The following is a 23,446-nucleotide window of genomic DNA, read 5'->3' as shown; positions in this document are numbered from 1 at the left end:
CGCGCGTGTGCTGTAGCGGTTTGTGGCCCGGAAAGCTATAAGGGGAAAAAAAGGGAGCAGAAACATATTTTGTTTCTTTCTTCCTTCCGTTACGTGCGGTCCCGCCACACACGGGTCCACCCGTGTCCTTTCGCTCAGCCCGCGGCGCTGCCGCAGCAGCCCCTTCCCCTCCCCTCCCCGCGCCCCCGTAGGCTTTGCATCACCGCCTGAAAATTCGTCTTTCTCAGCCCCTTTCACAAAGCGCCTCGCAGCAGCCCGTGGACTCCCAGGACAAAAAGGACTATTTTTAGGTAGAGAATAGCAAATGTAATCAGTTGATTGGGTGATGCGCATAAATGCCGTCAGTGAATAGACAGGCAGCTGCAGTTGCTTATGCAAGGACTTGCTCGGGGCACGTCCTGGTTGATATTAATTTCCTTCCCACGGTGGCCCCGATTCTGCACTGGTGGCCGGCGGTCAGCGCAGCTGCCGCGGCGCAGGCTGGAAATCATCGGTTTATGGGGAACCGAGCAGTTATGTTATTTGCCCTCCATCAGAGGAGAGCTTGCATTGCCCGGTCATTCGGCTCCTCTGCTCACGCGTGGGAGGGAGCAAAGGATGGCATCGCCGTTACACCCCCGCAGAACTAATGAGTGGAGTCGTTAATCATAGAATCAGTCATTTCCCTCCTGCCTCTTCCCTCCTCCTCCTCGTCCCTCCAGCCTTTATTCCTGACCTCTCTGCCCCTCAGACGGGCTCTCGCGCTGCCGGCAGGCTGGCAGCTGGAGCCGGAGGCAAGGGTCCGGCCGCTGGACCGTGGCTCTGCTCTGCCCTGGCATTTCTCGGGGTCACGCTGCTGTAAGAGCTGTCAGTAACACCAGCCCTGTTCCAGCCCGGCTTTCGCTCAGCCATCGTGAGACGGCTTTGCAGATGGCAGAGAGAGGAGTTTTGCCGTGACCCCGCGGGGCGGCATGGCAGATCAGGAAATGGCGGGGCTTGGGGCTTCCTCTGTGGCAGCAGGGAGAAGCCCAGGCCTGGGCAGGCAGGTCCAGGGGAGCCGTGTCCTTCACGCACCAGCAGTGCCGTGGCTCCGGTGCCGCCGGCAGCGCTGCCGGTCACAGCAGCACCCGGGCAGTGTCCTGCAGTCGGCCCTGCTCCCCGGCTGATGTGCAGGTGAAGGTCGGGAGGCTCAGAGGAGCTTGCTGCCGGGGCAGGGGGAGACAAGCCTGCAGGTTAACCATTTCCCGTTAGCCCTGCCTGCGGCCTGTCTGCCTGTGTGCCCAGGTGGGAGCGGGGCGCAGCCGGACGCGTGCCGGCAGCTGTGGGGCCGTGCCCAGACCTTTCAGCAAAAGCTGCAGCACATTTCCACTGTTGCTCACTCGCTCCAGCAGCTAGCAGCTACCAACCAGCACAGAGGAAAGCACTAGCATAATGCAGCAATTCTTGCCACCTTCTGGTTTTGGAATTTTTTTTACTTTTTTCTGTTCAGAATTGACTAGAATAGTTCAGTTGGAAGTGATCTGCACCTGAGCAGTGATCAGGAGCAGCAGGGATCATCAGCGTGGGCAGCGGATGCACTCAAAGGCAGAAAGAGCAGATGCAAAGCCTGGCCAGGGTTGAAAAAGAAAATGAGTGAGAATTATGGTGTCCTGTTTCATACCATGCTTCAGGCCCTGAGCAGCAAACCTCCGTGGGACACCCCCCAGGCACCAGTGGGTCCCTCAGGGTGTTTCTGTGCCCCGGGAGGGGACGTGGGGTTCACTCCCAGCTCCTGATATCGCCAAGGAAATGCTCTTTCGGCCCCTGATGTATTTTCCAGTGAATAAAAGTGGATGTTGGCATTGAACCAGGGTGGTCTAGCAGATTTTCTGAGAGCACACCTGAAAATGAACAGTGTGAGGGGAAAAATAATGGTAGGAGTAAGGAAATAAGCTTTTAATGCATACTGGGGAGAAAAAACAAAGGACTCTGTGGATTTGATTGGAGGTGATAATGATGTTACCCAGCATGTCAGAGTATGGGCACCCTGTGCCATGACGAGGAAGGACGGGGAGGCAGTGAACCCTGACCCCCTGGCAGAGTGGCGTGTCCTGAGGGGCTGCCCCATGCTCATGGTCATCCAGCTGGCAAGGGCTTGGGAGGTCTCAGACATCCCCTGGCAAATGGGCGTGCTGGTGTGTTGGAGCAGGGAGGGAGCCAGCTGCCGATGTGGGTCTTACACAGCAGCCCAAGGGTGGCGGCAGCAGCAATTTGGGGGGTCATGGAGCCATCCTTGCGGGGCCATAGTGGCTTGGAGGCAGTGGGGTGAGCACTGAGATGCTGCTGAGGGTCGGATGAGCAGGGCAGGGCTTCGGTTGTTGTTCCTGGGAGTTGGCGCAGGCAGCAGGGTGCAGTGGGGCTGTGCAGGGCTCTGCTAGTTCCTTTGATAAAGTGAGCTCACCAGTGATGCGTGCACCATCGCCTTTTATAGAGGTTTATCAGTGATCTCTCAAAGCCCTCCTGGCTTTTTTTTCTTTATACCACAGGCTTGCAAGTCTGTAAATGTCTCATCTGAAGCTGAGATTACTGCAGAGCCCGCCTGGCCAACCTGCAGGCGGAGGCGATGGTCTGCCTCTGGATTTCTCCCTGCCGGTACCTTTGGGATCAGCCCCAGGGCAGAGGGGCTCCTGTGGGCAGGCAGGGGTCACGCGTGCCGCTGAGCCACAAGCACTGCGGTGCGGCTCTCTGGCCGCTCCTTGCGGTTGGGTGTTGGGGCACACAGAGTCCACAGGGTTCTGTGTTTAATTGATTTAGGTTAATCAGCTGGGAGCAGCGGTCACAGCATCAGCAGGGAGAACGGGGTTTGCAGCGGGAGGCTGCCCAGGGGCAGAGGCAGACAGGCAGCTGGCAGTGTGGGGCTCTCCAGATATAACGGGGGGAGAAAAGGGGTCACAAACCATCACATTCAGGAGATTATCCCGTGTCGGCACTCAGGGATGTTACGGATTTGGATTGCAGGCTCCCCAGAGGATGAGGCCCAGGAGGTCCCGCAGAGTGGCTGTGGGGTGACAGCGGCGGAGCGAGCGGTGGCAGGATCGCCAGCCCGAGAGCCATCCTCCCGCGATGCCACGAGAGGGCAGCAGGTCCTCACGGACCGCGGTGGCCACAACTGCCCCACAGCCACGCCGGTGGCAGAGCCCCACGCCACCCCACCGCCCGCTCCGAGGGGGGCTCGGCAGAGGTGTCGCATGGGCGCACGCCCGCGGTTGCTTGCAAAGCCCCAGCGTGCACGCTTCTGGGGTCTGTGCTTGCGTGCTGCGTCCCTCCTGGACAGCCTGTAGTCATGCCTTCACCCAAGCTTCCCACGCAGGACACAATGCCACGGGACGGCTACCTTCCCCCAAAATTTGGGCAGCGGTTCCTAGGTGAGCCCTCCCTTGCCCAGCCCACGCGTGAGCCCTGGGGACACAGGCGTTGCTGGCTGCTTGGCAGCTCGGCACAGCCGGGATGGCATTTCCTGGGCAGCGGCGGGGGCTGGCACCGCGCTCCTTGCGCACTTGGACGCATGTGGCCGAGGAGCGCTGCTGGCTCCCCCGAACACTGCGCCCATAACCTTCTCGCAGCCCCGAGCAGTGTTTGCCCATCACTAACAGCAGGCAGTGTTAAATCTGTCCGAGCTCTTCACAGACCTGTTGGTTACCGCACTGATAATATCTCACTGCAAGAGATATTCCCAGGCAAACACATCCATTGATTTTCTTTCTAACTCCCTTTCGATGGATTTGCCAACAAATGGGGATATTATTCTACCAGATAATAAAGGGGCAGCCTGTGCCCGCGGATGTGTATTGGCCATAAATCCCCGCGGCCCTGCCCGTGGTGGCACTAGGGCTGTGAAGCTGGAGGGTGGTGTAAAAGGGAGGTGGACCAGAATTCCATCTTCCTTACATGAAATGGAAAACCCAGGTCCTAAATCAGGTCCAGCTGAGCAGCCAGTCAGTGTCGGCGGGGTTAACCTGTTGAGCCTGGAGGAATCCCTACCTGGGTCTGTTCCTGACGTTCCCTCTACGGCTTCAGCTGGAGAGCCTTCTCCTCCCCTTGTTCCAAGCTTTTCTGCTGTTGAAGAGCTACCACATCCTACCCCTGATGTGGCTGCATTCTTGTGGTAAATGGAGTTATTCCCAGTTTTGGAATGACTTAGGATCTTTTGGAAGAGGCGCTGGATTAAATGCTGGACCACTAGCAAACCCATCATCTTCTGGGAGCTCTCAAGAGAAAATAGCACTCCAACACAAAAGAATTAGGTATTATGCTTCTGTTATTGTTATAGTAGTGGTGTTATCATGCTTCCCTCTTGTCCAAACACTAGGAGGTGCTGCTGGTAACACTGGAAGCGTTTCCCCACATCTGCAACTGCTGCATCCCGAGCAGGGACCCCTGCCCGCTGAGCAGGCAGTCACCTCGTGCTGTGGGGTTATTAAATCCTGGTGGAGCACAGAGACAGAGCCAGGCACCCTGACAGGCGAGCGGTACCTCTGCACACCCTGCGCTGCTCATCCTCCCTTTCTTACGCAAAGCTTGACGCTTAGCGGAAGGCTGTTATTTTATTTGTTTTGTTGTGTTGTTGGTTTTTTTTTTTTTTTAAACACATACTTCAGACAAACAAACAAACTAATAACTCCCACAAGTTGCAGTGATGCGTCTAACCACATCCGCAGCACTGTGCTTCCAAACAGATGTTGCCAGGATTCAACTGAGTCGCCAGCAGTGTTAGGAAAGCATGTTCAGATGCAAGGGCTGATAAGGAATCTCGCTGTCCTCGCTGCTGCTGCGCTGTAGCCCCTGCAGCCAAGCCTCATCCTTCTGCCAGAAGGGGACCTTTGGAGCACCCTGTGGTCACCTGCAAAGCCCTTCCCTGGGAGCCAAGCAGAGGCTTTGCAAGAGCAATCTGAGCACCCTGGGAGGTTATTCAGTTCTGTGTGGGGCTCGTGCAATGTGGACCTGAATGCTAAAGCTGGGTTTACTTACTCTGTGCTGGACCCAGCAAAGACAACAGGAGTGTTTCTGTTGCCTTCACTGGCAGCTGGAGGTGGCATTGCAATGGTACGTTGCAGGGTCTGGTTCTGATTCTCTTCAACAGCAAAAACTTCCTTTGACTTCATCAGGAATAGGGTTGGGCTGCCCATATTTTCATTCGAGAAGAAGCTAGTCAGCTGGGCCTCAGCGCTGACGAACGCTGTACAGCGAGTAGGTAATAAAAGCCAGACCAAGCCTCCAGGAATATGCAGGGTTTCTCCAGTTCACTGTCAGGTTTGCCATGGGGAGAGTGAGCTGGTCCCCAAGCCCCCTCCTTGTGTGCTCGCAGCTGCGCAAAGAACCAAAACTCATCTCAGAGGTAGGAGGGAGGGACACGGGGGGGACCCTGCTCCCTTCTCCCTGGGCTACAGTTGCAACGGCAGGTCCAGGAATAAAGGAGTGTGTTTTGGGGGAAAATACCTCCCAGATCTGAATAATTCCTCTGTGAGGTGCCGTGAGTGGCGCGGGATGTGGGTGGGGGGAGAAGGAAGCACAGTCTCTGTCAAAGAAATTGCCAGCGTTCTAGAGATGAGTGCAGTCCCGAAGGCACCTGGAGCTGCTGCTTTCCGCCCCCTCCCCAAGCAAGCAGATGAGGACCAACAATCCTCCTCGCTGTCTCTGCCCAGCTCTGGAGGAGCTGGCTCACAAGCAGGGTGTGCAGCTGGCACTCACAGGTACATTTTAAGAACAGAAACGGGGTGGGGTTTTTTTTGTTAAGCCCCCAAAGCTCGTTCCACAAAAGCTACCAGGAATTGCTATCCAGTGCTGATGACTTCCAAGTGCTCGTCTGGATGGGAGATGGCAATTTGGCAGTGAAGCCCGTCTCCCTGTGCTGAGCCACGTCCTATTTCATTTTCCTCCTTTGGAGTTGTACCCAGAGCCTTTTTGGTACAAGGGAACACTGTGGATCCCTTGCCAGCACGCTGAACCAGGACGCTCAGCTGCAGTAACCCCTTACCTCCCTAGGAAGCCAGTCTGCAAAGCAATCCTTTTCCCAAAGCGGTTGGTCTCTACCACCCCTGGCTACAATGCCCTTTACTGGGAGCGATGGGCAAAGGAGCCAGCGGGTGGTGCAGGATGTGTTGGATGAGCTGATGCTCATTTTCTTTACTTGCTAAAGGGGCTGTCTTGTCAGAGTGGACTCTGGCAGACGGCTCTCCTTGTCTAGCCCACCATTTGCAGGGAAGCCATGTCCTCTCCTTCCCCAAGGTGACATGTCCGGCGGAGCACAGCTGCATGGAGCTTTGTCTGTATTCCTGGATGGGGCAGCTAGTGCAAACACTTGAGTCTAAGCTCTTACAGCTGCATCAGTTGGGTTGTCCCTCAGCACAGGGCGATGCAGGGAGACTGTTGAGCACACAGGCCGGGTGCCCCCAGAGCTGGTGCTCGCCCGCAGAGGAAAATCCTTGTGCAGAGGTTCATTTTACTCCTTACTTGTCTCGGCTTGCTCTGTGCAAATACAGACCACAACTGAGGAGGACCAAGGGAGGTTGCTCTTCCTGCTTATTCATCCCACTCCTTACTGCTTGTTTGTACAAAGAGCAACTGAGACCACAAGCACTGTGTGTACATGCATCGTGTGCCCTGTGCTTCAGCGCAGAGAGGACGGGGGACACAGGGAGAAAACAGAGCAGATAGCTTGAACTGAGCCTCCCACCAGGCATTCCCAGAGCAGTGCTCCAGGAGCTGGACCATGCTGCCCATCCAGCCTGGGTTTCTTCTTTAAGGTGTTGGTGGAAGCCTGTATATGTGATTTGAACAATGATTTTTGGAAAGCCTTTTAGAAAGGCTTGAAACTGTGTGCCACATCTCCAGATGAGCCTTAGCTAAGCTTAGGCTAAGCCATAGCCTGTGTTAAGGACACATCCAGGCATTGAGGCTAGTGGTCAATAATTCAGGAAGGAAGGTTTGACATCCTATTGCCGCTCATGAGATAGATAACTGATAGCACTTTCTGTTCAGCTCTATATTCATGTTCTCCCTTAATGCATGGCTCCAAAACTTCCTTCCCCATGGAGGACTGCTGAAATCACTGCTTGACCGCTGGTGAAGCTTTGCAGCCCAGAAGTGTCACTGTCATCTCCTTTCTCTTCTAAATGTAGTTTAGTAGTGATGTTAAAAAAAATGTTACTCTTACCCAGAAGTGAGCAGAGGCTAATGGTATGCCTTGTAGCTTAGCTCTTTCTGAGCCACCCAGTTTATTACAGCTTCATGGCTTTCCCTTACAAGGCTTGAAGTTGCCTGGAGCTGCTCTTCAGAAAAAAAAAAAAGCTCTCCAAGAACAAGCTCCAACCCTCATTTTCTATGTCTGCATACACCAGTGTCTCCCTGGATGTTGAGACATCTCCTCACAGCCTTGTTTTAATTTATCTAAGCAACTGTCCCCCTTTTATCCCACTGAAACACGGGTTGGTTGGAATTTGCTTGTTCTTCCTGTGACAGCTTTGATCCTGTGCACAGAAGTGTTCCCTGACAGCCAGACAGCAGGGAAGGGCTGTCCCTAGCCTGAAGGCCTTCAGGAGTCATGAATGAATACTGTGTTTACTTGCATTTCTGATTGCCTAGTGCCTTGCCAGATCAGCTGCATGCCACTGCAAGCCGAGGGCATTGAGACAATCCTCTTTCCTCTACAGCTCCTTCTTGGGACTGGGAGGTTGTTGTTGGAGGCAACAGCCAGCCAGCTCACGGTGTTGGGAGCCTCATTCGGGCATAGAATGGAGAAAGGCTTTTCTTCTGTAGGACTATCACCAGGTTATGAAGGTTGAGCCTTCGTTCTTGGATCAACCCAAGAAGAGTGTCTATAGATAAAGAGTTTAGAAAGAAGGGTGCAGGACAGCGATGGGAGTCCTGGCTCCTTTGCTCAGGGTATCGCCAGGTGCGATGTTTTTCGTGTGCTTTGCGAGCGTTTGGACCAGGGCAGAACAAAGTACGGCTCTCTGGGTTTATCTTCTTGTGGTTAAGACCCCTGGGAAGCTTCACAACGGGTTTCAAAGGCCTGAATATTTCCTGAAAGCAGAATGTTGAATAGTTTGGTTTTGGAAACACCTCTGTCTATTCCCTGTGTGGTGAGATTTTTCTGGTACCTGCTTACCCCCTCTGCCAAGGGGCTTCATCCCACCATGTAGTCTCTTTGCAGCCTCCTTTGGGTCCCTCTGCATGCCCTGGATAATATGTCACCCAAAAGAGGGATTGCAGGGACTTAGAGAGGGCTGGCGTTGGGGCAGGAGTGAGGGCACTCAGCTCTTTGACCTGGTTGCTTTGGAGAGGTTTCTCTTTGGCAGGGAAGATATACTTGGGTGGTTTTGTTTCATTTTGAAGTGCAGAAAGTAAATAGACAAATTCAAAAAAAAGGAAGCTGGAAATGCTCACACTTTCTACCCACTCCCAAGCAGTGACCTGCAAGTTCTGTTTTTCTCCTTCTCTCCTTGACCTTTCTGGTTTCCTGCTCCCACCTGGCCTATACCTTCAGCAGCTGTGTTTATCCTGGCTACAGCAAAGTTTGGGTTTGGGATGACTGTGCTGAGATTTATTTAATGTTGTTTGGTTTCTTTTCTCTCCCAAAACCAGAAACAACAGAGCTTGGAAACAAGAAAGAGTTGAAATCCATGCCCTTCATCACCTATCTCTCGGGCCTGCTGACAGCACAGATGCTGTCTGATGACCACCTCATCTCAGGTGTAGAGATTCACTGCGAGGAGAAAGGGCGCTGCCCATCCACTTGCCATTTGTGCCGGCGCCCTGGCAAGGAGCAGCTCAGCCCTACGCCGGTTCTGCTGGAGATCAACCGAGTGGTGCCTCTGTACGCTCTGATCCAGGACAACGATACCAGAGAGGTGAGTGAGCCGGTGATGGACCAGCTCCACCACTATGATCCTGCCTTGGTCACTTCTCAAGTCTGCCTTCCTCGGTCTCTGCATAAATGTTGGGTATCCCAGAGCGGGGCAGTATTTTTGTGTGCATGTTTGGTGAAGAACACTTCAGGATGGTGTCAGTGATGGAGCTGGCAGGTCCTGCTGCCCACCACCTCCAGCTCTTGTAGACCTATGTCTCCCTGCCTTCAGGGTGGTGAAGGCAATGCTATGAGCAGCTGGGACCACGACCATTCCAGGTGTCCACCCACAGCAGACAGCAGTGTGCAGATTGTGTCCTGTGGAGGGGTCTTAGAAGCCAGGCATCAGGTCAGTCTTTCACTCCTGGCTCTGAGACCTCGGCCGTAGCTGTGCAAGGGATGGCCAAAGTCCTGCAGGGCTCCAGCGTGGCTTTGCAAAGCGTGGGTGCAGAGGGAGGGCATAACCAACCCCTCGGGACAGTCCTGCAGCCACAGGAGGTCACTGTTACTCCAGGAGGGACCAGCCAAGCTGGAGGTCACCCTTCCCTGGGGCTGGGCTCCTCTCCCTCCTGCAAGAACTTCAGTGTTAATCCTATGGAGATTGATTTCCCACCTTCCCCTTTCACTGGTGCCCCCTGCCCCCCTCTGCAGCCCTCTAACCCCAATCCCAAATCCAAAAATGACAGACCTGCTTAAAGTCACTTATTAGCACTGAGCCTGCACTTGATTAAGATGCCTGGAGTTGAGCCAGTGTGCAACAGCTGTGGGAGGGATGCAGAGGGCTGCAGGTCAGGAAGCAATCCTAGCACATGGAGGTGTGACCACCAGGAATGATGCTTCACCCCCTTCCCAGATTCACAGGCAGAAGAGCCCCTGTGCTTCTCCTGGCACCCAAGTCCCTTATGGGGACTGTCCCTCCTTGTCTACCTCTTGATCTTGTTCCTGCTTTCCCATCAATCAGCCCTCCTGGTTCTTCCATGCAACTGTGCCTGACTTCCATACCTCAGTTCCTCTCTCTTTCTAGTTCTTTTTCCCCAAACTCCCTTTCTCCCACTATTTTCTCATCCTGGTTCCTTTCCTCATCCATGCCTGCCCTTCCCACTGGGCAGGTCTTGTGTAGACATTGACCTGCCATTATCAGCATGTCCAAGCCAGTGCTGGGATGAGGCATTACAGGCACAGGGAGAACAGTGGGAAAGTTGGTTTCCTTCAGGCAAGAAAGATATGCTTTCCAGCAGCGATCTGCAAGAAACCAGTTCCTTTTGGTACATGAGAGGTAGGTTAGCCAGCGGGGAAGGGGTAACAGCAAAAGCAAGCAGAGCCCAGCAGGATCTGGGGGATGTCCGTGGACCCTGCTTACCACCAGCTCCCCTTCCTAGCCCCGTGCCCAGGTGGCAATGCCACCCGGCTTCCCTGGCCCTGGCTGCAAGGTCCACTCCTCCTTCTCCTCGCCTGTCCCCCCATCCCTGCCGACACTACCTGCCCTGCTGGGCTCACTTGGGGTGCCTCCTTGTCCTGGGGAGCTGGAGCCTGTGTTTCACCAGCAGCAGCCTCCTTCCCTCCCTCCCCTGGCTCATGCGGAGGGCTGGCCCCATCAGCTGCAGCTGGAGGACAGCCCGCATTGTGCTTTCTGCTGAGGCGCTGGGAAAACCAGCAAACAAACACACAAACAAACAAAACTCCAGTGAAGCAACCAAACTATAGAAGCCCCAGCCATCTTCCAGGGGGCTGCAATCGATGCATCCCTCCTCCTCCCTCCACTTGCTCACCTGGAGGTGGAGGGGCACCCCCGGGGAGCCTGTCAGTGCAAGGGTGCTGTGTGTGAGCCTGCTCCCCCTTCACCCCTGGGTGCTCTCGATCAGCGGTGCTGGGGTTAGAGGTGGCAGGACAAGGGATTCGGGCGGCTGCAGGACAGAGGATGCTGCTGGAGCAGGTGCCAAGGGGACGCTGGGAGCTGGCATCGAGCAGCACGTGCCAGGACAGGTCACCTTCTTCCAACCGCAGTGGTGGGCCCTGGATGGGGGGGCAGGTGGGTGGCAGGCCGTGCAGCTGCACTGGGTCTCGTTGTTTTGGCTGTGGGCTTCTCTTGATGGCAGGCCCTCTCATCCCCCCATCCCTGCAGCCCATCCCAGACCATCCCCACCCTTGCCGCAGCAGGACACAGGGAGTGCTTTTTGGCTTCCCTGTCCCTCCGTCTCTTTCCTGGCCATTCGCATTCCCTCAACGTGAATCCCTTGTCTCACATCAGCCCCAGCACTTTCATTTCCCCTTCTTGCTCACTCTTAAACCTTCATCTGATCGGCTGTCTTGCTCCCTCCATCCCTTTTTCCCAGCTTGCTTCCTACCCTTCTCTCCATCAGCCTCTCTGCTGCAGGATATTTATTTCTTTCCCTCTCTTCCCCCTGCTGCCGTCAGCCCCACAGGCAGGGATGGGTCCTGGTGCCTGGTAGCTGTAATCCATTGCTGCCGGAGGGACTCGCTGCCACTACAGCACAAACCTCACCTCTTGGCACTGGAGGGTTTGCTGGGTGGCCTGGGCTGGGCAAGGCTGCACTCGCCTCTCCAGAGGAGATGGAGCTGATGGTAGCCGTTCCCGTGCCCCAGAGAGGATGGCTTGGTGCGGGGTTGGCGCTGCCTGTGTGAGAACGTGTCCCTGCACCTCTCATGGCATCGTGAGCTCAGGGATGAGGGATGCCCACAGGGGCAGGGGCATGGCCCTCCCCTCACTGTCCCCCATGAGCAGGGAGGGAGGGCTACTAGGAAGGGGCAGGGGTCTGGGGGCAGTGGGAAGCCGCCATCTCCACAGCGGCATCACCCTGTTGCCAAGACCCAGCAGTGTGCCCTGGTCCACCGCGAGCGTGCCGGAAAGCCGCTGGCTTAAACTGCTTCCTCTCTCTGCGCACCAGGATCGGCTCCCAAAGGGCGGGTGCTGTCAGGAGCACCTCCTCTCTGGTCTGCATGATGAAATGTCCTTTTTCAGCATCAAGTAGGGGGCCTGGCGGGGGAGGTGTGGGGCTGTCCCAGCACTAGCAAAGTGGCATTTGCCTGTGGCATAAACAAGATCTGCAGACGCCTGGGCTGAGCCAAGCTGTGCATCTCCAAGCACAGCCCGGAGCACAAGCTCAGTCTGCAGTTGAGTGCTCCCCTGTCTGCTTTTCCCTGTTCTTGTGGATAATACTCGATTGATACAGCAAACGCTGACCTCGCGAGAACCGCAAGCAGAACCCGATTTCCCCATAGTATTAAGAAAATAGTGGTTGTAAAGAACTAAGATCTTTCTCTTTGCATATATGATCACACAGATAATTCTATACATGTACAGAGAGAAAGCAACATCATTAATAAGGTGGATACTCACATCTATAGAGTTTGCTGAAAGTTTTCCCATATAAGCCTAGCAGCAGAGGTGAGGCAAAACACAGGTAAAGACATTTTGCCCATTTCAGTATGTGCAGGGATTTTTTTAGTAGGTTTGTCTCTTCATCTGCCTCAGTGCAGTGAGTTGCACACTTTTTAACATTTACAACTGCCGCACTGGGCAAGGCCATGTTCTCGGTTGCTGATGACCTTGCCAGACTCTAAGTGTTGGGGTTTAAGTTTCCATGATGGGTGTCTGGCTTGGGCTGACTTGCAATTTTTCTATGCGTGCATGTTTGATTTCAGCTAAAACTGACCATTTCCAAGAGGGAGATTAGGTGAAAATATATTGCTTTGCACACATGAAATAAGTTGGAAAACTCTTTATTTCCGTGTCATTGGGAACTGCTGTTTTCTTCATGCTTTGAAGCAATGGCTTGAAATTTAGAAGGGCTCCGGGAGTCAGGTTTTGCCTTTTGCTGCCCAGGGAACATTTGTCCAGAGGCATTTGTGCTGTGAGCTTAAGGAAACTCTCATCTGTATGTGATCAGCAGGGGTTTTCTATCTGTCTCCCCAGTCCTGCTCAAGCATCACTCCTGCTCCCAGCAGCGGAGCGAAACAGTGTCTCAGTGTGTTCAATGAAAACTTAATGGATTGAGCCCCTGCAAGGAGGTGTTTCTGTTTCCCCCTGTGGTTTAATGGCATTGGTCAGAGAACTTGCACGGTCGCTGATAGCTGCAGCCTGTCTGGGGACTTTGGCAGTGCTGGGGTGGAGAAGGAGCTTCCCAGGGTCATGAAAAACATGTTTGAAAACCCAAGCGCCTCTTGAAGGGCTTTGCTGAATGGCTTTTTCATGGCAGCCATGGCTGATGTGGCTGTGGGTAGAAGGTTTCACAGGGGAAGGACTGCTTGCTGGAACAGGGGCAATGCTGCAGTCCTCCCTCCACCAGTCCCAGTCTGCTGGTGAGATTAAAGTAGTCCAAGTAGGTTTATAGCACCATTGTGGTTATAGCTCCATTCCTCTTCAGTCTAAATGCTCACAACATGGGTTGAAGAGATGTAAAGAGACAGAGAAACTGTGACCTTGGCAGTGACTTCTCTGGATGTCTCTGGAACCTGCATCTTATTTTGATTGATGCTGCCTGCACACATCTCTCTTCTGCTTCGCTTGAGCTCTGCAGCAGTGCAGACACCACAGTGTGCTCCGTGGACCCTCCACTGCTGTGTCCAGATGAAGCTGGAGGAGATTCTCCACTGCAGGACTGTGAAAGAAGCCTCCACCAGTGTCAGTGCTGACCAGGCCCAACAGCAGAGAGTTTCTATCCATTCTGGGGCTTTCTGCTGGCAAAATGCCCCCAACATCTCGAGGGCAGGGTACTGTTGAGTGCTTGTGATGGGAGAGAAGGGAGATGTGGTGACCCTGGCTGATTCCCTCTAGTGAATGTCCTGGAGCCAAAGGAGGGGAGAGCTGCATGTCACCCCAGTGCGAGTGCCAGGCTTTGGTGGCCTTCCTCTTCCACCATCAACATATTCCTGCCTGCCCTCACCTCATGGGGCGGGCAGCATACTTCTTACTGCCCAGCATAGCCCTGGAGTCCACCAAGAGGCAGGGGCTGAGAGAGTGAGACCCCAGGTTTGCATATTCTGCAAACCTCTGTGTCCCCTGGACTGAGCTGTGGGAGGGCAAGCCAGGCAGCTAGCCCTGAGAGGTAGCAGGAGGAGCGGGGCTGCCCTGCGTCCCCCCTCCCTCCCAATGCCAGCGCCAGCATGGGGAGCATCACCGAGACCTGGAAGATTCGGTGCATCCAGGAGCACCTTTGACAGGGATGCTGACATGGGTGGCCAGGGCCACAGGGCAGCTGTGGTCAGCAGTGGGGAGGAAAGGGGCAGGCGGGTTTGGCAACGTGGTCCCTCCTGTTTGTGGTCTGTTCCTTTCCCCCCCCCAAAAAACCTGAAACAAACACAAAGCCGCTCCTGCGGAGCAGCTTGGCCAGCTGCAGAAGTGCTTAGAGGGTGGCGTGGCGAGGGGCTCAGGGAAGGGGGGCAGGAGAGATCAATCTCGCTCCTAGTGCGAAATGGACTCAAACCCCTGTAGTTTGTATTTAAGGAGACAAATGGATATGGAGCTTGGATTTTTAGAACACCCCTAGGACCTTGATTTAATTTGAAAATTGAGTAATCTCAGTGTTTGCCTGCAGCTACAGCCTCCTCACAGCACATGCGACCCAGCCTGCGGTGTGGAGGGGATATGGGGGTGGCTGGGGGGCACATCCCCACACTCCCAGCCCCTTCGGCCTCCGCAGGAGCCCAGCACGTGGCTGGGACCCCAGCAGGGTCTCAGGAAAAGCTGCTTCATTGCCTGTGCATGGACCACAGTGTGCTTGTACCAGCCATGCCTGCCTGCCAGGGGCCTGCAGGGCCCCTGCTGGGTCATCTGCCAGGATGGCAGCTCTCGAGGTTGGAGCAAAATTTCCCGTCACTCCTTCCCACCCCTTGCCTGTGAGCACCCACTGGCCCCGAGGAACCATCTCATGCTGAGCAGAGCGTGGCCACCACGGAGCACTTCAGTGTCCCTGGGCTGGCAGGGTGGCCTTGGCCAGGGCGCTGGGAGTAGAGGACCGGGAGAGCCGCGGGCAGCGAGTGTGCCCAGCCTGTGCTCATGCCACAGGGGAGCCCTGTGCCAGCCTCGGCGTCTGCCCGAGCCCAGCCAGATGGGCAGCTGAGTTATCATGGACCAGAAGGCAAGCAAGGGCAAAGACAGAAGAGATCCTCTTTCATCCATCTATCCCATCCTTCAAACTCTCAGCTTGCTCTGAGGATGCCCTGATGATGATGGGATCATGTGTCCTTCCTCCCGCCCAGAGCAGGCTGGCTGCTTGCACAGATGATGGCAAAGTGGTGCTGGCAGTTTCAGAGGGAGCTGCTTTTCCTCCTGTGTCCAGCTGATCTCCGTGCCCTTGCTGCTTGCTTGCTCCGATGGTTATATTTAGGCAGAATTGGAAAGCGTAGCTGGTTTTGATGTCTTCTGTTGGTGGTCCTTGGTCAGGTCTCGGGGTCAAGGCTGTCTCTCACTTGCTTTTGGTGAGGTACAGTGCAATGGAGCCGTACCCTGGCTGCATAGCCAGAACGCTTCTGTGCACTTACACCAACCCTGAATTACCAGGATGGACAGCCTAAATGGCCCACAATGGGGTGAAACACGTCCGTCATACCTCAGTTGCTGCCTGTCTGTCAGGGTGGTGGGGAGCCCACCCTCATTTGTGTAGGCTGGGCTTGCCTATGCGGCTGTCCACCCCTGGGCAAGGAGCTGGAGTATCCAAGTGTATCACTGCTGCTACGACCCCCACTTAGGTGTTGACATTGCCCTCGAAGGGCAGAGCAGATGGAAAAGAGCACACCTGAGAAATCCAGGATCCTGGTGCTGGTGCCCCGAGACCCCATGCTCCCGCAGCAGGAGCTTCCCTTGCCAGGCGACTCCGGGCTCTGCTGCTGGCTTTGGAATTACGACTGTGCCTAGGAGAGGAGCCCTTGGCTCCGTTAGGTAAATGTTGTCCATACAGCTGTCCTGGTTCAGCCTGTAGGGAAGGAAACCCTGTAAGTGGAGACAAGAGACGTGCCTGGAGGAGGTTGGTCCTAGTCCTGAGCAGGACTAGGAGAAACGTACACCTGAGAGAAGGGAGAGATGGGGAGGAGGAGAAGGCAGAGGAATCGAGGCAGGGGCTGGAGAAGCCAAACCGAGGCTTATTTATCAGGGAGGAGTTTGCTGTACCCCTTAAATCGCATTCAGGAAGACAGACATCTGGGCCCTTCCCATTGCCCTATATCTCAGGGCTGATTCTCCTGGTGTCCTCTGCCCATCTGAGCCTTGCAGGAGGAGGGTGAGGTTTTGCTGGATTCCATGGGGACAGGGTGAGAGGTGTCCCGAGGCTGTGGGCTCTCTTCAGCCTCCATGTAGCACCAGACGGCAGAGCTACTGGAGGGCAACTATCCTCCCCGTACACACGCGGCTTCCCCAAAGCAGCCCCTGAAGGTGTGGAGAGACAGTGCCAGGGATTTCTTTCTCCACCACCAAAGCTGAAAGGGAGCCAGGGCAAATGGGGACAGTGTTTGTATTGTTGAGGTGAGGTTTTTGTTTTGGTCTCGGGTGTAGTTTTTTTTTTTAATTTGTTTTTGCTTTGTTTTAATATCTGCTAATTGGCCCTTGTCCTCCTCCTCCTGCACTTGAGCATCCTGCTGCAGCTCTAGCCCACATCCGACTCGCGTTACCGGGGAAGAATAGCTGCATTGTAACCGCCCCGATCGTGCTATAATGGGGAGCTTTGTAGCTGAGGTGTGAAAGCGGAGCTGGCTCCCCAGGACAGGACTCTCACTGCAGCGCGAAGGCTTTTATTTCCCCTGCTGCCAGGTTTTAGTGTCCTCTGCTGCTCCCTCAGATCCCATAAATAACAGAAACCAGGATGCTGCCCACCCTGGGTCCCTTCCAGCACCCTGACCTTTCCAGCAAACTGCTGATGTCCTTCCCAGGATGAAGTGCTGGTGATCCTGCTCCCCGGGGACAGGCAGCCAGTGGCAGGGAGGGTGTGAGCAGCACAAGATGAGATCACCTGCCAACAGCAGTAGGGAAACTTCATCCTCCTTTGCCGTGAACATGGAACAGGCTTTCAGACGCAAACTGCATGATCCTGGAAAGAGTCTCTGGCTTGGGAAATCCTTAGTTTTCCTCCTCCGTTTCCCCCCCCCCCAGCCCCTCCTCCCAGAGATGTCTAGACTAAGGAGCAGCGTTTGTCTCCTGTGAGTGGCACTGAGCGTTACTGTCAGGACATGGAAAGCTTTTCCTCCAGCTACCCTATCATCATGGTAGCATCCCATTCAGGCTGTGATATCCCTGCTTGAGCCTACATCCCATAGTCTTCTTTCCCTTGATGAACAGGCAGTATTGCTATTGCTATCTACAGACTGCTTGGAGCACAGCAGCATCCAGGAGCTGCGGTCAATGGCCCTGTTGTGTCAGGCTCCGTGTGGGGTGGCATCGCTGGGTGACTGGATTTGCTGGTAAGCAGAAGAGGGCTGCACCTCGCCAGGGTGCCCTCTGCCCGCTCCAGTGGCACCTGCCTGCGCCGGGGGGAAGGTGGTGGTGGTGATGCGCAGGCACCATCTCCCTCCTGCAAGCAGGAAGGGACAGAATGTCTCCCTTGGCTGCTGTGTCCCTGGACATGAGGCAGAGCCTGTCTGCTGGCATGACCCAGCCTGCTTCCACTCTTCTTCCCTTCCTTCTACATTTAGAAGAAGAAAAACAAACAAGCAAAGAAAAAAACAATTGAGCCAGATTTTCATATCCCTGTCAGCCATGGAGAAGAGCAGATGTTCACAGATAAGCACCCAACACATGCCCCTTCCAGTACCCCATCTGGACCCACCAGCCCCTGTGGTGCATGCTGAGTCCTGTAAATGCTGATCTGAAAGGTTCCTTCATGTCCTATAACTTACCTCTCCGGGGATGTCAACAGAAAACCCACGGTCAGAAATAACTTAATGCTTCTCCCTCCAACAGCCAGGTCTAACAGAGGACAAAGGAAATGTTCTTCTATATTCTGTTGCAAAGTGTCTAAGCTATAAAATGGGGCCAAATGGCCTCCCTCTGAGCACAAATAACAACAGGAGAAAGATCCATATGCAATCGAGTGTAGGATAAATGTGCTTAGCTGATCATTCGTTTCCCTAATATTTTTTTTATGAATAGGCTTAACTTATGGTAAAATGGGACTTTATGGTCCTCTAAGTCTTGCTTGTGTCAAAACAAATGAACTAGCCATCCTATGGGGGAACTATCAATCCAATATATGTGTGTGTATGGGTGTGGGGAGTCAGACCTATTATACCTTTAAGAGCAAATTAGATGCTGTTCCTATGATTCATAATGCTATATATCTAATGGCATGACTCGTCATCTAGAAAATAAACGTTTCGAGCCAGTTTCTCATCTCATAAATTTCCCCTCTGGCACTGAAGGACATAAACTAAATGGGCTGACTCACAGGGAAACAATACAATTTGGATACTTTTAAATGAAAGATAAAATTGCCTTAGGGCACAGAGGGGCGTTGAGATCCCGGGGAGTGGTTGGCAAGCGCAGGACGTCGCTTTGGGGGCCGCTTGGCCATCCCTATCAGGCAGGGCTGCTCCCGGGAAGCCCTTCACACTTGCAGAGCTTGTTGGGTTGTCCTAGCTCGGTAGCTTGGTGTGACCACCGTGGCAAAGCATTTGATATGGAGATGGTCGTGTTGGAGATGGTCTTCTCATTGTACATGGTGTCTCCTGGCAGGGAAGAGAGCGCTTGCTGCAAGTTTCTGAGCATGGCAGCAGGGAAGGACAGGAGATGTGGAGGTGCCCACTCCAAGGCGGGAGGGGAAGGTTGTCCTTGGCCACTGCAGACCAGGGAGGTCCCTGTGCGTTCCCATCTGCAGCTCTCCCACAGGCTGCAGCTGCCCATGGGACAGGTTTCGGCACCCTCACTTCATCCTTTGTTCATCGCTCTTGGTCTTCCTGCGTTGGGCTTCTGGTTTAGGTGGCATCTCTGTTCCCCTGCGTTTGTGTGAGCAGTTGCGTACCCGCCTGAGCTACACTGTCAGAAGGAGAAAGGGAAGGAGAGGTTTTCACGTGGTTGCCACCTGTGGGGGAGCACATGCCTGCAGCGTGCCTTTGGGGCTGGGCTGGTTAAAGCTATCGCCTTTGCAAAGGAAGGCAGCTTCAATAGCTGATTTCTACCGGGGCCTGAGAGCAGCCCCTGCCACTGCAGCCAGAGCCTGGACCAGGCTGGGGAAGGTGAGGGAAGGAAGGGTGGGCTGTGTGTGAACTACAGCAAAAGCTGTAAGTGGCTTCAGGGCTGGGAGGACCACAGAGTCTTCGAAGCCCACTGAGACCCTGCGTTCGTCCTGGGGTTTCTGTGGAGCAAGTGCATGCCCCAGGGAGCGGGCTGGTGTCCCCACAGAGAGCGTAGAGCCTCCTAAAGCAAGAGTGGCCATCCTCCTGTGAGGAGCTTCATCCCTCCTTTCTGCATGATCTTACCCATTTCCCCCATCAGTTTGCTCTTGCCACTTCCCCACCCTTTGACACACATTCCCTGGCACTGACGGGAAAATCCTGGAAACCAGTGGCTAGAAATCCCGCTGAGAAGTGAGGGAAGGTGAGTCTTGGCTGCCCAGCCACCCCAGCCCATGCCTGACGTCAGCCGGCTGCTGGAAATCGGATGGAGGCAGCAGCCAGCACCGGGGGCTAGCCGTGCTCCGCGAAACCCGGTTAGCGCGCGTAGGTGCGGTCGCCTTAATGAGTGCAACTGAAGGACGCATCGATTAGCTAACCTCATTTGTGTGAAGGTTGACACAAGGCAGATGACGGCTGGGTACCTGCAGGATCTGATTAAAATGTGCGCGAGGCTGCGCAGGCAGAGCAGAGGGGATTGCTCATCCAGCCTTGCACTTACCAGCAGAAAAAAAGAAAATAGAAAGCAGGAATTGACTATTGGATTTGGCTAAAGGGCGTGGATGGGGTGGGTGGGATTTCGCCCCTGGGCTGGGGATGTGCAGGGAGGAGCTGGGTTAGGGGCCAGGGAGGGAGTGTGCAGAGAGGCGGGGGCCGGGGCTGGGGACAGGGTGACAGCAGAGCGGTGCCATCGGTGTGACAGTGCAGCTCTTCCAGGGATCACCCAACATCCGTCTTCGCCCACAGTGCATGTCTGTGCACACGTGTGCCCACAACGTATGTATTTATCCTGCTTCCTAGGGAGAGCAGACACTTCCCCATCCATCTACGTGCATCGCCTTCTGTTTCTATCCTGCACAGACCCGCTGCTCTCTACAGAAGTGTATCTGCACCCATTTATCCATGTGTCAGATAAACTCCTCTCTGTCTTCCCTGCTCTCCAATTACTTTGCGATGCCCTTTCCAGCCCAGCGCTTCAGTTACATTCTAAAGAACAAAATAAAATAACGTCACATTTTCTCTTTCACATGTTTTTTCCTTCCTTTTTTTTTTTTTTTTTTTCCCTTTTTTGAACGGTCCCATTTTGTAAATGCCTGGAAGCAGAAAATGTTTCAGAGGCGAGAGCCTCAAGGCGCCTCATTAAAGGTGCTCGGGGTGTTTGGGGAGAGCGACAAAACGCCGGACAATGGGAGCCCTGACGTCAGGCTCTATTTATACCTCCTCTTTTCAGAAACCTCCCCGGGATGGCGCTTTTCCTAGAGTTTTCTGCTAAATGCCACAGCCGCTGGAGCCATCCCTATCCTCCTCAAAGGGCACGTTTTTATCTTTAAGGCGTAACCTGGCAGCACGGGCGGTATCGCCCGGGCCAGGCATCCGCAGGCGGCTTTGAATGGGCGGAATAGCGCTGCTGCGAGCTGGGCTGCGCGGAGGCTGGCAGCGAGGCTGCTGTACGTGGATGCGGACCTGTGAAGGCATTTCAACCCCAAATTGTGCCTTTTAAAAGGTCAAAAGCATTACAGAGGGGTTTGTTTTAGTAGATGAAGTTTGGGTGTTATGAAATCTTAGCAGGGCTCTGTGGCTTCACAGGGTCTGGCTGAACTGTGTGTGCAGGGACAGATGCTCTCTTCCAAGCTGGAGGTTTAATTAGGCATGACAGGCAAAGGGTAGTGGGAAAAACCACCGTAAATCCACGCAGTCTGAACCACAGCAGGGTACGGAGTGAGGGATGTGCCATCCTGCAGCACGGGGACCGACACCCAGCGCCCTGGGTTGTGGGATGGGCACAGGGAGGACGCCGCAGGGTTAGACATGGAGGCCTTTGGGAATTCAGTCAAAGTGTTTCAGCCTCAGACAGCTGTTATTCTAGGCATCCACTGGCATCACGAGGAGCGGCTGGGAGGGCTCCTGGTCAGGCTGGGGACAGCCTGCGGAGGGAAGGCTGCCCAGCTGGGGAGCATCCTGTGAAAGCATTTTGCAGGATTTAATTTTTTCTTCCAGATACTGGTATTTTGCTTGTGAATATTCCTCATGAAAGTGAATAAAGCAGCAATTTGCTTGCAGGGGGGCAGCTCGTACGAATAACAGACCTATGAGAAGGATGGAAGTGGTCTGTGTTTTTGGGGAGGTAGGAATTACTGTATTCTTAGTGGGGACAGCAAGAGCTATGGGATGGGCATGTGGAAAAGTTTCATTGCGCACAGCAGCCGCGTAAAGAACCCTACATACGATGTCCAGTGTCACAAATGGGCTTATGTTTGTGTTACTTCAGGCAGCTCATTCTTCCACCACAGGAGATTCCCCTCTGTCCAAGGCATCATGCAGACACTTCCCGTCCCCACACCAAAAGCAGCACCCAGGGATGAACCAGCATCGCTCAACAGGCGGGAGATGAAGCGCAGGGAGGTGAAGGGGCTTGTCCAGGGCTGTGCAGAGAGTTAGTGGCAGAGCTGGGGAGGACGCCCCTGTATTTCCCAATCCCGGGGCTCTGCGCACACACACCTCTGACGCTCAGCACCGCGCGGCCAAGCCGCTGGCCAGATTTCACCAAGTCTTTAGCACACATGTTCACGCTTTTTGTTCTCATGTCAGGCTTTCAAGGGAGCCCTGATGAGCTCATACTGGTGCTCAGGGAAAGGCGATGTTATCGAAGACTGGTGCAGGTGTGACCTCAACGCCTTCGATGAGAATGGACTCCCGAACTGCAGCCCTCTCCCTCCGCCTGTGTACGTATCGGTGCGAGCCCCTCCCGCGGGTCACGGTCCCCCGGCACCAGCCCCTTTCCCGCAGGCTCAGCCCACGGGCACCTCCTTCCTCTCGCATTCGAGCCCCAGGGCCGTAGTCCAGCGCTCCTCACTGTGTGACTGATGCCTTTAGGATATCCTGGCTCCGGCTGTGGCCCTGGAAGGTTTCCTTATAGATTTTCATCACCTGATTAGCAGGGCTTGTAGAATGGGATTTCAAATGCTGAAAGAAATGGAATTACGGTGCAATTCATTGTGGCTTGTCAGAGCAAGAGCAAATCAGGAGCAAACTGATGGGGAATTAGCTGAGAAAGCAGGAAGACTGGCTCCAGTGAGCCACAAGGAGCAGAACACCTTCTTAGTGAGTCAATATCCTCGGGGGGGATTCATTTCCCATCCTGAGTCCAACAAACACGCTCGTATGTTTGGAGCCGGACTCTCCATAGCCCTGTACTTCGCCTTTTTATCCACCCCAGTGCAAAAAGAACAGATGCCTTTGCACTAGCACAGCCAGGAGCATAAAGCCCTTCTGCCTTCACCCCTACCCACGTGGTCCCTGGTCTGGGCAGGAGTTCCCACACAGCTGCCCTGCTTTGGCTTTTGCTCACACCCATCAGAGGCTTGCTCATTTGCAGCTGGGTAAATTCACAGCCACACCTGTCCCTTCTCTCCCTCCCTCGCCTTTGCTCGCTGGCGATGCAGACTAGACCTTCTCCTCCTGTAGACTTATCCCAGCTGGGTTGCTTGAAGGTTAAGCTGGATCCTCCCCTTCTCTTTTGTTCCTGGGCAGCTAGTCCTTGGTTCCCTGTGGGGTTGCTGAAGTTCAGCTGTTCTCCCAGGAGATGAAGGCTCCTTTAGACAGGATATTTGGGGTTACATGGCTGCAGTTGCATGGCCTAGGCTTTTCAAGGAGCAGGGGGAGGTAAGGACACAACATTGCAGTAGGCTGGACCCAACTGGCCTTCAACTGGAAGTTCTGTGCTCACCTACCTGCTCTCCCCCGTGCCCCCTGTCCTTGTGGGTCTGTCTGCCCATCCCTGTGGATGAGAGTGAGCCCTGCCTGGGGTTGTGCTGCCTGGAGGTGGATTCCTCCCCAGAAAGGGAGCTGATGTCTTATTTGGTTTCTTTCCTGTCTCCTGCCCAGCCTGCGGCTCTCCCCCAACGTGGAGCCCTCCAGCACCGTGGTCTCTCTGGAGTGGCTGGATGTGCAGCCTGCCATTGGGACGAAGGTGTCTGACTATGTCCTGCAGCACAAGAAGGTGGATGAGTACACGGACACGGACCTCTACACAGGTGGGTGCGGCTGCCAAGGGCGAGCTCCTCTTGGTGCAGAGGGTGCGCAGCAGTGCATCCTGTGCCCCGCCTGCCCGGGAGCTGCTGCTTTTGTGGAGAATGGTGCGAAGAGCCAAGGTGTTATATGAGGTATAAAAACTGCTCCATTCAGGAGAGGTTTCTGAAGGCTTCTGCAGATGTGGGTATTTGAGGGGAAAGGGAAATAAAAAACACA

The 23,446-nt window shown here is 54.5% G+C and overlaps 1 protein-coding gene across 2 annotated transcripts in view; it reads left to right on the top strand.

Annotated features, from left to right (window-relative positions):
• ASTN2 (astrotactin 2) overlaps positions 1 to 23,446 on the top strand; it is a 358,803-nt gene that overhangs the window by 245,674 nt on the left and 89,683 nt on the right. For both annotated transcript variants that reach the window (XM_075111901.1, XM_075111902.1), the window contains 3 exons: positions 8,602 to 8,867; positions 21,788 to 21,921; positions 23,084 to 23,232. In XM_075111901.1, coding sequence (XP_074968002.1) covers positions 8,602 to 8,867; positions 21,788 to 21,921; positions 23,084 to 23,232 — 549 coding nt within the window. The remainder of the gene's footprint in view (positions 1 to 8,601; positions 8,868 to 21,787; positions 21,922 to 23,083; positions 23,233 to 23,446) is intronic.

The sequence above is a fragment of the Phalacrocorax aristotelis genome, chromosome 17 (assembly GCF_949628215.1).
Source record: "Phalacrocorax aristotelis chromosome 17, bGulAri2.1, whole genome shotgun sequence".
Taxonomy (NCBI): Eukaryota; Metazoa; Chordata; class Aves; order Suliformes; family Phalacrocoracidae; genus Phalacrocorax; species Phalacrocorax aristotelis.
This window is presented reverse-complemented; position numbering and strand designations above follow the sequence as displayed.